The sequence below is a fragment of the Rhineura floridana genome, chromosome 7 (genome assembly GCF_030035675.1).
Source record: "Rhineura floridana isolate rRhiFlo1 chromosome 7, rRhiFlo1.hap2, whole genome shotgun sequence".
Classification (NCBI taxonomy): domain Eukaryota; kingdom Metazoa; phylum Chordata; class Lepidosauria; order Squamata; family Rhineuridae; genus Rhineura; species Rhineura floridana.
Window position 1 is genome coordinate 78,036,405 of NC_084486.1, and position 13,473 is coordinate 78,049,877.

General features: G+C 42.9%; 1 protein-coding gene across 11 annotated transcripts in view; it reads right to left on the reverse strand.

The window, feature by feature from the left end:
* Positions 1-298: 298 nt before the first annotated feature.
* ADD3 (adducin 3) overlaps positions 299-13,473 on the reverse strand; it is a 243,710-nt gene continuing 230,535 nt past the window's right edge. For 10 of the 11 annotated variants that reach the window (XM_061636050.1, XM_061636047.1, XM_061636043.1 and 7 more), the window contains 4 exons: positions 12,701-12,790; positions 11,161-11,284; positions 3,768-3,863; positions 299-2,986 (listed from right to left, as the gene is read on the reverse strand). In XM_061636050.1, coding sequence (XP_061492034.1) covers positions 2,694-2,986; positions 3,768-3,863; positions 11,161-11,284; positions 12,701-12,790 — 603 coding nt within the window. In that variant the 3' untranslated portion in view covers positions 299-2,693. The remainder of the gene's footprint in view (positions 2,987-3,767; positions 3,864-11,160; positions 11,285-12,700; positions 12,791-13,473) is intronic. The other variant, XM_061636055.1, reaches the window with a different exon arrangement.

Here is a 13,473-nt window from a genome sequence, read left to right on the forward strand (position 1 = left end):
CTGTAAGTCTAGACACCAGAATACGGATCTGCATTTATAATATTCTATCCTAAAGACCATGTAGATGATGCGATTACAGATTTCTAGAGATTCTGAACTCTAGGTAGTGGAGAAAAATCAATTCTTTGTGATTGCCATATGGTAACCTTTTAATTAATTTTCTATTTTCAAATAGAAGTTCTTACCTTTAAACTATTATACTACTACTCTCTGCCACTGCATACAACTGCTTTAAGGGCTGCATACTATATGTTCCCCTGTTGAGGAATGTTGTGAAGAAGTTAGTTTCCAAAATCCATTTATTTAAAATACTGTTTATTTGTGATTTAACATTAATTAGCATTACATCTATGAGCAATTTCCAACGACATTTATATATTTTTCCACAGGACGCAGAGTTGGCTGGCTCATTCTTTATGCCAAAGCAAGTAAATAGAGGCATTAGCAAAAAAAAAAAAGGTGCAAATAGTTCACGGTTGCATTTTTAAAAATAGTTATGCACATTGCATTCATTTAGATATATTTTTTAAAAGTTATGAAAGGCATAGTTCACCAGTTACTGTTTCTACATATGTTGTAATACAACACAAAAAATGTAGAACATAAACAAAGTTAAGCATTTTTTTAAAAAAAGAACACACTGATTCCAGTATTTTGAGATATCTAAAATATCGTTTCCAGAGTCACTCCAGAGCTGCATTGTCACACACAGTCAAAGCTAACCAGCCTTGTAACATGCTATAGTCAATTTTTTTCCATGCCAAACCACACCCCAGCCATATTTAACAATCTATATACGGTATATATTTCAACTGGCAATCTGGGAGTCACTTTGATATTTGAGGTGTATTTGCTCTTGTGGCTATTCAAAAACAAAGGCTAGTTTAAAAGCCCTAGGTAAATTTTCATGTTTAGCGTGTATTTACAGGTTTTTTTTTTTAAAAAAGTTCAAAGCAAAATAAAGCTACCAGCAAAAAGGAGTAAGTGGCAGGATCAGCACATATAGTGCTATACTAATTGATTCTAAGATTCCTTGAGAAGGCAAAACTCAGATTAAAATTATCCTATTAAAATCAATTATAGGAAGGGGGAAGTGTGGCACTTCATATGAAAACCTATACATTTTATATGAAACTGCTGTTCCATAAATTTAATAAAAATACCCCCCAATCCATACCATATATTTTATGAAAAATAATTCACAAGCTATCTCTTTACCTCCAACCCCTAATTCTTTCCATTTCACTTTCCCTTTTTCAGTTTTGTCTCCTTCATTTGGTTGTAAGCCTTTCCAGATGATCAGTTAATAGTGCAACATATATGCAGTTGCTTCAAAATCACTGTGTGGGATCCAGACTCCATCCCTCAAGGAAGCACTTTTGTTATGGGCATATTCCATTGTGCTGCACTTGAATGGCTCTGGTCACTTCAGGATAACTATTCTTTCCCCAGCTAGTGGGGCCATTACCACTGGAGTGATATTGGAATGTAATTGCATGAGTTTCACACTCTTCACCCAATGGTCTTACCATTCTGTTACCATAGTACCAGCACTCCATCTGCAAAGAGGGAACTCACAGAGGATCTGCAACTGAGTGTCTCAAGGCAAAGGCCCTTGTGACTTAAACTTGACCAACAAGTCCTCAAGACTTTGCCCTGAGAATTTAGCTGGACTTGCTGCAGAAGTAACACACAAGGCTAAGGGACATACTCTGAACTGATCTCCTGGATAGGCCATATGTTAATAAGTTTCTTTTTCTTCATTCAACAGCAATACCATGAGGAAAAAAAATACAGTAAGATTTAAACCTGAATCCAGTTCAATTTATACGCTTTCAACATCTGGTATCAGAGGCTCTGGATTCCTGAATTATATTTAAGTATACTCTACACCAAGCATCCTTATACGTTCTACTGTTAAATGCTTGGTTTACATGCCTATAATACTTTATACTGAGTGGTATACAAAAATTTCAACATATAAAATTCTTTCTGTTTTGCCATAGTTAAACTAAGTTATCAATGTTAAGTGTATAAAATCCCTTTTATTGAAAAATAAGGGCTTTCTCCCTGCCCCCCCAACTGATAGAATAAAAAAAGTTTTCAAAAATTGTATCTCATTAAAATGAAATATTTGGCAAAAGTTACTTTTGATGAATGCAATTTTTACAGAATCTATAAAATTCCAAATGCAATTCATTTTATAGTTTTCCACTCTAATATTATGTGCCAGTGCATAATAAATGACCTACTGTGGAAAAGGTGAGGTGAACAGCATCCTCTGAGGCAGGGATAAAAACAAATGCTATGATTAAGATCACAATACCAAGAAGTGTCATCCAATTACGCAGTGGATTAAAAAAAATTATCTGATAGCAGTTACGTTAGTGATACTGTGCTGAAGATTTGAAAAATCTCCATGTCCGTAAGAGTATCTGCAATTACAATTGGAACACCTGCCAGTGTTAGTTTGTGGTGGAACTATTAAGTATTTCAAACCCTCATAGTAATACTTACACATACTAATTAAGAGATGAATTCTTTGCTTAATTAACATAAAACTTGTTTCTATTTAATTTTATTTTCCAGTTCTGCTTTCAGGTTAAGGCCCATTTTTCTGCACAACCCTACCTAATGTGACTAAAACATGAACTAAAACATGGGTTTCAAATGTGCAATGTAGCGAACTGCACTCAGGCTTCCACCTTTTCCTTCTTTTTGTTCTTTTTTAGGAAAGATGGAGTACGGAATTTCTTCTTCTTCTTTGATGGTGATTTGGAAGGAGAGCCCTCAGGGGAAAGGGCCTCCTCAATCTTTTCAGAGGCCTTAATGGTAATCTCTACATTCTCTACAGTACTAGTGGTTAACTGGCTGACTCTTTGTGCAAGATCCTCTTCTACATCATGTGAATCTTCTTTGCCATTCATTACAACAACTGGGATCTCCAGAGAGAAGAGGTTAGCATCCTGTTGGTAAGCATCATTTTCTGGAGAAAGAAACAATGGGAAGGAGGAAGTGTTTTATTTTTTGTGATATTGATGATTATGCAGCAATTGAATACAAATGACATATTGGCATACAGGGACTAGCTAGTAAAGCTAGGTATTTGAGACTGGGGTCCTTGCTGTCCCCCATGTCTCATTTTTATTTAGGCATTAATATCCCATATTTGCAAGCAAAATTCTCTACAAAATGGTGTTTTCCTCCTTCCCTACTATTTATTTAAATAAAAAACCTAGTACATAGCTCATGAGCAATATTAATTTTAGGACACGTGGCATCAAGGCTTTCAGCCATGTCCCAGCCACAACTGGACACTTAAGAGACTCTGTATCTGATTAGTATAGGATGCAATGACAATTCCAACAGAGCAACATCATAGCCTGTTAGAGTAGCCTAGTATTACAAGCCAATGTACACATATAATCCTGGGAAAGAAATGGCATGCTTTTTCCAAATGGTATGCACATAAATTAGTGTTGGAATAGCAGATCAACATGGCATTGAAACAGTCTCTAAATTATCTGTTCCAGATGAATGAGATTATGGGCAAACCTATCCAATAATTTATATAGACCGAAGATTCTCTAGTTTTGATAAATCCAGAAGGATTCTTAAAAGATTTAAATATAAAAAACAATAAATAATAGCCTTCACACATTAATAAGGCAACTTTATTTTCCTTCCCAGACCTAAAGAATTAAAAATGATTGGCAAGGAAAGGTGTAACAGGCTCACAATATTGTACATTACATTACATTATATACCTTCTAATTTGTCAGGGACATTTTGTGGGGACTGAGTTTGAGAATTAATTTGTGAAACAGATGACCCGTCATCTGAGAGTAATTCCTGATCAGCATCTGTAGGACAAGACCTTGAGTTAGTAAAAGCCATGCCAAAACGGACTAATGCAAAAAATTCAGTGAATGTTAGTGCATACAAAACATAAACAACCTCACTAGTACTGATTAGGTTATGCTGATGTTATCACACATAATTAGAGTAATCTCATCCTATTAGTAATTTAAAATAATTACATGTGTAATACAGTAAAGATGGTCCCAATTATTTAGAAGTATTCCATGCAAACATAGTTTGTGACTATACAAAATAGACAGAACAATCTATGCAATGTTAGTGCTGAAAATGCTAGTGACAGATAACAGCAAATTAATGATTCCTGCATTGTAAAAGAACCTTTTCAGATGCTTTGAATGAAGATGGGTGAAAAAGTTTGTTGTAATGCAATTTTTTTTACCTTTGAATCTTTATCCTTTCAAAAACAAGAAATTGGCAAGTTAGACGATTGCTAGCAGTAACATTAAGATTGTAGATAACAGAAAATACTATTCTCAGACTGTTGTGCTTGAGAATTTATAATTTAAGGATGCTTACCTTTTACCCTGCTGATTGTACTGGTGAACAAACCTAATACTAGTTTCTATTTTCTAAAGCAGGGGCACAGTCCTTCTTTGTTTTCATATACAGACACGGTGTCAGGCCCAGGATGTGACTCAGGAACCAGACCAACGATTGTAGTTAATTCGTGTTTTATTAGGGTAATGTCCAAACAAAGACTGCGTTTTCTCATGAATCAATACAGGGATACAGGTCCTGTGGCATTGGGAGAAAGTTGACAGAGCAAGGGACTTCTTCCCGCCTGTTCTTTAAGAAGGGGCCAAACGGGCGCGCAATCTTTCGCTCCTCCTTAACTGCCCCTCAGGTACTGCCCGCCTTCCCCCCCTTCTCTCCTGTCTTTTCAGCTGTCTGCGTGTGCGCGGTGAGGGGGGAAGCATCACCCCCTCCTCTTCTGAAGTTTCCGATTCCAGGATGGGGGATAGGGAAGGAGCTGATGGTAAACTGCCTCCCCGCTTTTCGGCTGTGAGCAGCCCTCCCTCTTCCCCCTCTTGCTCTGAGCCTGAAAGAGGGGGAGGCGTGAGAATGTCCAGGGAGGCTCAGGCTCCCCGTTGCTAAGCGACCTTATCACTGGCAGTTCCTCTGTTTCGTCTTCGCTCCAAAGGGGGGAAGTTCCTCCCCCTTCCCTCTGCCATTCATCTGAATACTCTTCTCCCAACTCTCCGGGATCCAGCTCCCCGGGATTGGGACCCCAGCTCTGCCTTCCGACACCATCCCCCCTCCCAGGCTGTGCCCCCCTCCCCTTGCCTGGCTTGGGACGGTGGGGAAAACGTTGATGGAAAAGTTTTACCAATTCTGGAGCATGCACATCAGCTGCATCTTCCCATGATCTGTCAGCCACCCCATAGCCTTTCCAGTGAATCAAGTACTGCAGCTTGTGGCGTCTGATCCTGGAATCTAAGATCTCCTCAACTTCAAACTCAAGCTGCTCATTTACCAGGAGTGGAGCTCCGGGAGGTTCTTTCGGCCGTAACTCACTGGGAGGGGCGGCTTTCGTTAAGAGGGATCGATGGAACACAGGATGTATTTTAAACGTGTCAGGCAGCTTCAGTCGGTACGCCACGGGATTGATTTGAGTTTCTATTTGGAAAGGACCCACCCTCTTGTCTTGTAATTTTCTACATTTGCCCGGCATCTGGAGGAAGCGGGTGGACAGCCATACCTGGTCTCCCGGTTGAAGGGGGGGGGGCTCCTTCCTGTGCAGGTCAGCAACTCGCTTGTACTCTGTTTTGGCTTCGTTTAACTGCTGTTTCAGTGTCTGTTGCGCTGCTTTCAATTCCTTAAGGAAGTTCTCAGCTGCCGGTACCAGCATTCCTTCTGAGCTGCTTGGAAAGACTTTAGGATGGAATCCATAATTAGCGAAGAACGGGGTTTGTTGAGTGTTGGAGTGCAGAGAATTGTTGTAGGCGAACTCTGCAAAATGCAAATATGATACCCAGTCAGTCTGTTGATAGGACACATAACTTCGTAAATATCTTTCCAAAACGGCGTTCAAGCGTTCCGTCTGCCCATCTGTCTGGGGGTGATGGGCGGAGGAGAGTTTTAATTCCGTCTGCAACTGTTTCCACATTGCTCTCCAAAATTTGGCTGTGAACTGAGTTCCTCGGTCTGAGACTACGCTGTTTGGCAATCCATGCAGCCGATAGACTTCTTTTATGAATAACTTGGCCGTTTCTTTAGCCTCTAAGGCCCCTGCACAAGGAAGAAAGTGTGCCATTTTGGTAAGTAGATCCACCACTACTAAGATGGCTGTCATTCCTTGGGACTTGGGTAGATCAGTTATAAAATCCATGGAGAGGTCCTTCCAGGGTTCGTGTGGGACAGGCAACGGTTGTAACAGTCCTGCTGGTGTCCCTGTTTGTGTTTTTGTCCGCAGACAGACAGAGCAGGACTTTACATAACTCTCAATATCCCGACGCATTTTAGGCCACCAGAAGTCCTTGGCCACGTTCTGAATGGTCTTGTAAATCCCAAAGTGTCCCGCTGTGATGGAATCATGACACTGGCGTAGGATTCTGAGCCTTAATTCCCCTTCTGGCACATATCTGGCGGTTTTGAACCATAACAGTCCATTTCTCCAGTGAAAGGTTACTTCTGAGTCTTGACCTTGTCCCGTCTCCTGCTGATATTTTAGCATGTCTGCATCTTCTTGTTGTGCCTTTTTGAGTTCCTCTTCCCATGAAGGCTGGCATACTCCCAACGTTAATTTCTCTGGCGGGATTACGTACTGAGGCTGGTCCTCGGATTCACTTTCTTTGTATTGTGGCTGTCTGGATAAGGCATCCGCTCTCTGGTTTTTGGCTTGGGCATGGTAAGTAATCTGGAAGTTAAACCTAGTGAAGAACTGGGACCATCTTATCTGTCTCTGGTTCAGCTTTCTGGCTGTTTGGAGGCTTTCAAGATTCTTGTGGTCGGAGCGCACTTCAATTCGATGAGAGGTCCCCTCTAGGTATTGTCTCCAGTTTTCAAAAGAGTCCTTGATGGCCAGCAGCTCCTTCTCCCAAACTGTGTAGTTCTTCTCTGCAGGCTTTAACTTCCGAGAGAAGTATGCACAGGGGTGCAGCTCCTTCCCTTCTTGGTCTAATTGTAGCAGGACCCCCCCGATGGCAAAATCTGAAGCATCTGCTTCCACTACGAAAGGGCGGTTCGGATCAGCAAAGCGTAGAATGGGCTGAATAGCAAACCTTCTCTTCAGCTCCTCAAAGGCCTCGGTGGCGTTCTCTGTCCATTGAAACTTCCTCTTCCCCCTTAAACAGTCAGTCAGAGGAGCTGTTAATTTGGAAAATCCTGGAATGAACTTTCTGTAATAATTGGCAAACCCCAAAAACCGTTGTACATCCTTTTTGGTGACAGGTTGGCCCCAGTCCAATATGCAGCTTACTTTCCCTGGGTCCATCTCCACGCCTTCCGCTGAGATTCGATATCCAAGGAAGTCTAGAGACTTGAGGTCAAATCCACATTTCTCTAATTTAGCATACAGGTGATTTTCTCTCAGTCTCTTCAACACCGTCTTCACATGCTGGTCGTGGTCTTCCTGGTTCTTTGAGAACACCAGGATATCATCTAAGTAACAGATTACATACGTGTCCAACAAGTCTCTAAACACGTCGTTCATGAATTTTTGAAAAATTCCTGGACTTCCACAAAGCCCAAACGGCATGACCAGGTATTCATACTGTCCGTAAGCGGTCAAGAATCCTGTTTTCCATTCATCTCCCTCCTTCATTCTGATCAGATTGTACGCTCCTCTCAAATCCAACTTCGTGAAGATTTTTGCAGAGCGCAGTCGGTCCAGCAACTCTGAGATCAGGGGCAGCGGGTAGCTGTTGGGGATGGTGATCTGGTTCAATGCGTGATAGTCGTTACAGGGTCTGAGTCCCCCCCCCTTCTTTTTCACAAACAATAGTGGCGCTCCAGCAGGGGATTGTGAGGGGCGTATGAATCCTCGCCTCAGGTTTTTATTCAGGAATTCCTTCAGGGCCTCCCTCTCATTCTCTGTAAGAGAGTAGATTCTCCCTGATGGGATGCTGGCTCCTGGCACTAGATCAATCGCACAGTTGTAAGGGCGGTGGGGGGTAAAGTCTCTGCCTCTTTTTCATCAAACACATCTTTGAATTCTTCATGCTTTGGTGGCAGGGTCACTTGCTCGATCTCTTGCACTGCCCCCGCTAAGGTGTTCTTGATTCCTTCAGGTTGACAGTTCTCCTGGCAATACTGTGAGGTGAACCACACCACCGCCTCCTTCCAACTTATTTTGGGTTCATGCTTTGCTAGCCAGGGCATTCCCAGAATCACCTCAAAGTTCGAGAGATCTGACACGTATAGCGAAATGAACTCTTTGTGCCCAGGGATTTGAAGTTTCACTTCCTCCGTGGCTTGTGTCACCCCTCCTGACTTCAGGGGTCTCCCATCGATAGTCTCCACAGCTAGGGGAGCGTCCAGTTTCCACCGGGAAATTCCATGACGCTTGAGTAACTTTGCATCAATAAAATTTGTGGAGGCTCCACTGTCAATTAAGGCAGTGGAATTAAACACCACTCCTCTGGAAGTTGTAATCCGAATAGGCAAGACCAACACCCCCTTTGAGGGAGGTTGGATCATTGGGGAGCCTTTATACAACGCTGCCCCCAGTCCACCGGCCTGCGCGTGGACTGGGTGTTCTAGTTTCCCGACGGCTCGGCTTTCCCCCCTTTCAGTCCACAGTCTCTGGCCACATGGCCCGGCTTTGAACAATAAAAGCATAAACGTTCCCGGCGTTGTCTTTCCTTTTCTTCTTCCGACAGTCTTGGCCTAGCCCCTCCCTGTCCCTCAGTTGCATTACCTGCCATCCCTGCAGTGGGAAGGGTCTTGTTGCGGGATGCCGAGGCTGAGTATCTCGGGACCTCCTGCTTCCTTTCTAGGCGCCTTCCTTCCATCCGGTGATCTATCTGTAGGCATAGCCAGATGAGCCCTGGCAGGTCAGCAGGGGGGGAGGTCCTGGCCAACTCATCCAGGATTTCAGCATTTAATCCACTCCGGTACATAAACATCAGGGCGGCGTCATTGTAACCAGTTTCCTGGGACAGAATTTTAAAAGCGTTAGTGTACTCGGAAACAGTCCCTTTAGCTAGCTTCAGACCGCCTAGTTGCCGCGCTACTGTTTCAGCCCTTTGCGGGTCTTGAAACATCTCGGTCATCTCCTGTATAAATCCTCTGTACCTTCCTTTCTCACGAGATACGGAGTCACCCATTTTGCAGCTTCTCCCTCCAGGAGGCTAATCACGAAAGCTACTTTAGCCCCATCGTCTGGAAATTCCGTGTGCCTGACATCCAGATATAACTCACATTGAGCCACGAAGGTTGCCAACTGATCACTTTGTCCCGCGTATTTTGGGGGCAATCCAATGGGAACCTTTACTACGGCAGCTGGAGGGGCTATTCGCATCTGGTCTATCGTGGCCTTCAAGGTTTGATTATCCGTCTTCAGCGCCTTGACTGCTGCTAGCAGGGCTTGAACATCCATCTGCAAATCAGCTACCTTAGTCCTCAGGAGTTCCACTTCTTCCGTCTCAGAAGTGGGGTTCGTCCCCCCCGCTGCTCCCTTTGACATCTTGTCCCAGTCACGTGAAGAGAGCATTGAGGGTGATTTAGGTGGCTCTGTCAAGCTGTCAGGCCCAGGATGTGACTCAGGAACCAGACCAACGATTGTAGTTAATTCGTGTTTTATTAGGGTAATGTCCAAACAAAGACTGCGTTTTCTCATGAATCAATACAGGGATACAGGTCCTGCGGCATTGGGAGAAAGTTGACAGAGCAAAGGACTTCTTCCCGCCTGTTCTTTAAGAAGGGGCCAAACGGGCGCGCAATCTTTCGCTCCTCCTTAACTGCCCCTCAGGTACTGCCCGCCTTCCCCCCCTTCTCTCCTGTCTTTTCAGCTGTCTGTGTGTGCGCGGTGAGGGGGGAAGCATCACCCCCTCCTCTTCTGAAGTTTCCAATTCCAGGATGGGGGATAGGGGAGGAGCTGATGGTAAACTGCCTCCCCGCTTTTTGGCTGTGAGCAGCCCTCCCTCTTCCCCCTCTTGCTCTGAGCCTGAAAGAGGGGGAGGCGTGAGAATGTCCAGGGAGGGCTCAGGCTCCCCGTTGCTAAGCGACCTTATCACTGGCAGTTCCTCTGTTTCGTCTTCGCTCCAAAGGGGGGAAGTTCCTCCCCCTTCCCTCTGCCATCCATCCGAATACTCTTCTCCCAACTCTCCGGGATCCAGCTCCCCGGGACTGGGACCCCAGCTCTGCCTTCCGACACACGGTCATATACCAGTGATGTGAAAAAACAATACAAATGTATAACAGATGCCACCAAATTCATCTAGTCATCCTTCCTTTCTATGTAAGCCGCTTCATAGGAATATGAAATTTAACAACTGTCCATTTTTATTCTGTAGATGTCGAAAGGAGAGTACATTTTTTTAAAATATTCCCAAGACTACTAGAAGTAGTGAGAGTAAAACAGCATGTTCCAAGAGTTTGGAGGTTAAGGGTAAAAAAAAAAAAAAGTTAAGAGGGGCAGCTTGGGCCAAGAGAGGTTTTTGTTTTTTGAGAATGAGGAGATGGTGGCATATTTGAATGCAGTGGGAAAGGATGGAGTGAAGGGTGTGGGAATTAATGGTTGAGCAGATGGTATCCAGGAGTTTAAAGGAAGTAAGGAGTTCAGATGAAAGCCGCAGGGTGGTGGTCATCTTATCTAGGAATACTGTGGAGAAGGATAAGATGAAAGATAGTTTGGAGCAGATGATTTTACAATTGCAGGAAATAGAAAGTGAGGGGTTAGTGACTGCTAAGCTTTAGTATGTTAAAAGTTTTATCCAAGTTACTGAAGCATCAGTAATGGTCATTCTGAAGTTACATAATGATGAGTACCAAGATGGAAGTTTCTGGACATTGAGGAGCTGATGACCCTTTTGGAGTCAAAATTAGATTCCCTTAGCACTACAAACTATTTATTTTAGGTTTGAATTCCCATCGATCTAAGAGTTGCATAAGATTAAGACTGTACTGGTCACAACAAAGTGTAGCACTAAGAAGAGGCAAGTTGTGAAAGATAAATTCTTGCCTGAAGAGTTTTGGGCCTTTACACTGATTATTATTTAACATAATGGCTCTTAGTTTAGGAATTTAAAAATTCAAGATGAATTTTGAGTTATGTTAACTCAAACTCCAGGGAATCAGACTGCTGATGGAAAACATTTAGGCAATCAGAACACTCACCCTCCACTCCTTGTTGCTTGCGTTCGATTGTCTGCTTGTACTCTTCCAGTTCCTTTTCAGTGAGATGACTGAACGGGTTGGGAGGGGCTGGTGGGGCATGCTCATCTTCTTCAAACTGCATGGGCTGGAAAAAAATTAAAATGTTTTAAAGAGGAGAAGCAACTACAAATAACAAGCACATTAAACAATTCCAAATGATTATATCTGAATCTGAAGGCATGAAACAGTTTAGAAAACAATTACCAAAACATGAACGGCCTTAGCCACTGGGTTATTGAACTTAGAGAAGAGTGCATTAATCAGCCCAGTACACCAACTTTTAGTCAAAACAAAGTTTAGTTATGAATGCTGACGTGTAGAAAGCTGGTCTAGCTTTTTCTTAAGAAGCCTACAATTTTCACAGCTGTTGTCCATCTGACCAAGCGTTATGAGATTTTCTCAAACATCTACCTGAAACCCGTATGTATGATAGCTAAAATAAAAACAGGGGCACAATCTTAGCCTCCATTAAAAGTCACACATGCATAAATTAATGCTTCTTTTACAAGTATTGTTGTGAGCCACCCCAATCTCTGAGCGGCGAGAGATCTCCAGGGGTCCCTGAGCCTGCCCAGGATTTGGTTTCCTTGAAAAGAAGGTCAATGGAGTCTGTGGTGTCTTTATGAAATATGGTTTATTTATTTACATATATTCCAATCTGAGCTTAAGATGGAGGGTTCAAAGCATCAATAGTCCAATAGATCTTTTTTCCCCATCAGGCTTATAGGAGGCATCCAAAATCCATGGTTCAGGGAGCCAGCCTCTCTGCCTGTCTCCAGTTCCCAGCCATTCCTCAGACTCAACTAAAAAAATACAAGCCTCTCTTTTGGCCCCCTTGGGGGGGGGCTCTCCTGAAGCGTTTCAGTAGCAATAGCATCTCCCTGGCCCATTCACCAGTTAATGGGCACTTGATAGACCCATCAGCCCACCTGGCCACTCTATTACATTAACAAAAGAGGCTCATCTGACCAGCAGAGCAGGTTTTTCTGCTGCAGAGCCCACCTCCAGGTGCAGGGTTCCAAATCAGAGGCTGGAAGGGGACTCATAGAAATCATGTATCTCAACCCCCAAACCCATGGAAATAGAAATGAACTGCCTTCAAGTCGATCCCGACATATGGCGACCCTATGAATAAGGTTTTCATGGTAAGCGGTATTCAGAGGGGGTTTACCATTGCCTCCCTCTGAGGCTGAGAGGCAGTGACTGGCCCAAGGTCATCCAGTGAGCTTCATGGCTGTGTGGGGATTTGAACTTTGGTTTCCAGGTCGTAGTCCAGCACCTTAACCACTGCACCACACTGGCTCTTGCCCCAAACCCATGACAGTATTTAAATCATGACTCCTATTTTATTTTAAAAATATGTATTCTACTCCTACTTTGTTTGAAGAGGCTTACAAAAGCAAGGAGACACAGTCATACAAGGTGTGAAAAGACTGAACTTTAAATGCTGAACATACTTCAAAATGTTCTATGTTTTAACTCAGACAATGGTTACACTTACAGCACAGGGCTTTTTATCCACTACAATTCCGGCAAGCAACTGAGACTGTGGACCTGCAGTTTTTAAATCATACCGATTCTGCTCCCGAATCTGGAGAAGAAAAAGCAAAAGGCTTTTAGAAAGCACGTTTTCACAAACACACTGAAACACAAGGATTCCCAAATGTTATATGGGGCACAGAAAACAGACACTATGGTTAATCTACTACCCTCCTGTTATTTGTTTTTTATTCTGGTCAATTTAATCTAAAGTGATTATAAATCCATAAAAATTGTAATGTAGAGCATCTTACACTTGAACACGTATTTTAGAATATTATCTATATCCAAAATGCATATCAATATTAACCCTGTGTTTTTGGTCTTCCTTTCCGCATAGCTAGATTTCTGAATTAAGTGTAGCGAGTTTGATAAAAAAAGAAAAGAATCAGGGCATTCTCAGGCAAAACATACACATTTACAGTGTTAAGATTTTCTCTAAATATGTTGGCTGACTATCAGTCTGCTCTTCTTTACCCCCAGAATTTCTATATATCTTTAAGTCCACACTTCTATTATGACCTAGCTTCAACCATAAGTCCTTGTAGTGCTGCAGGCTAACGTTATTAATCCTCCTTGTAAACTGCAATCCTGCTGATTCTGTTGCCAGTAGACTATTTGCAAACCTAGATAGGACCTCTGTAATTACAATATTCTTCATCTTCTGTTGCAGCTACCTGCCCTGACAATACAGCTCTATGATACACACAGCTGGCAACACAATGAAAATGAATT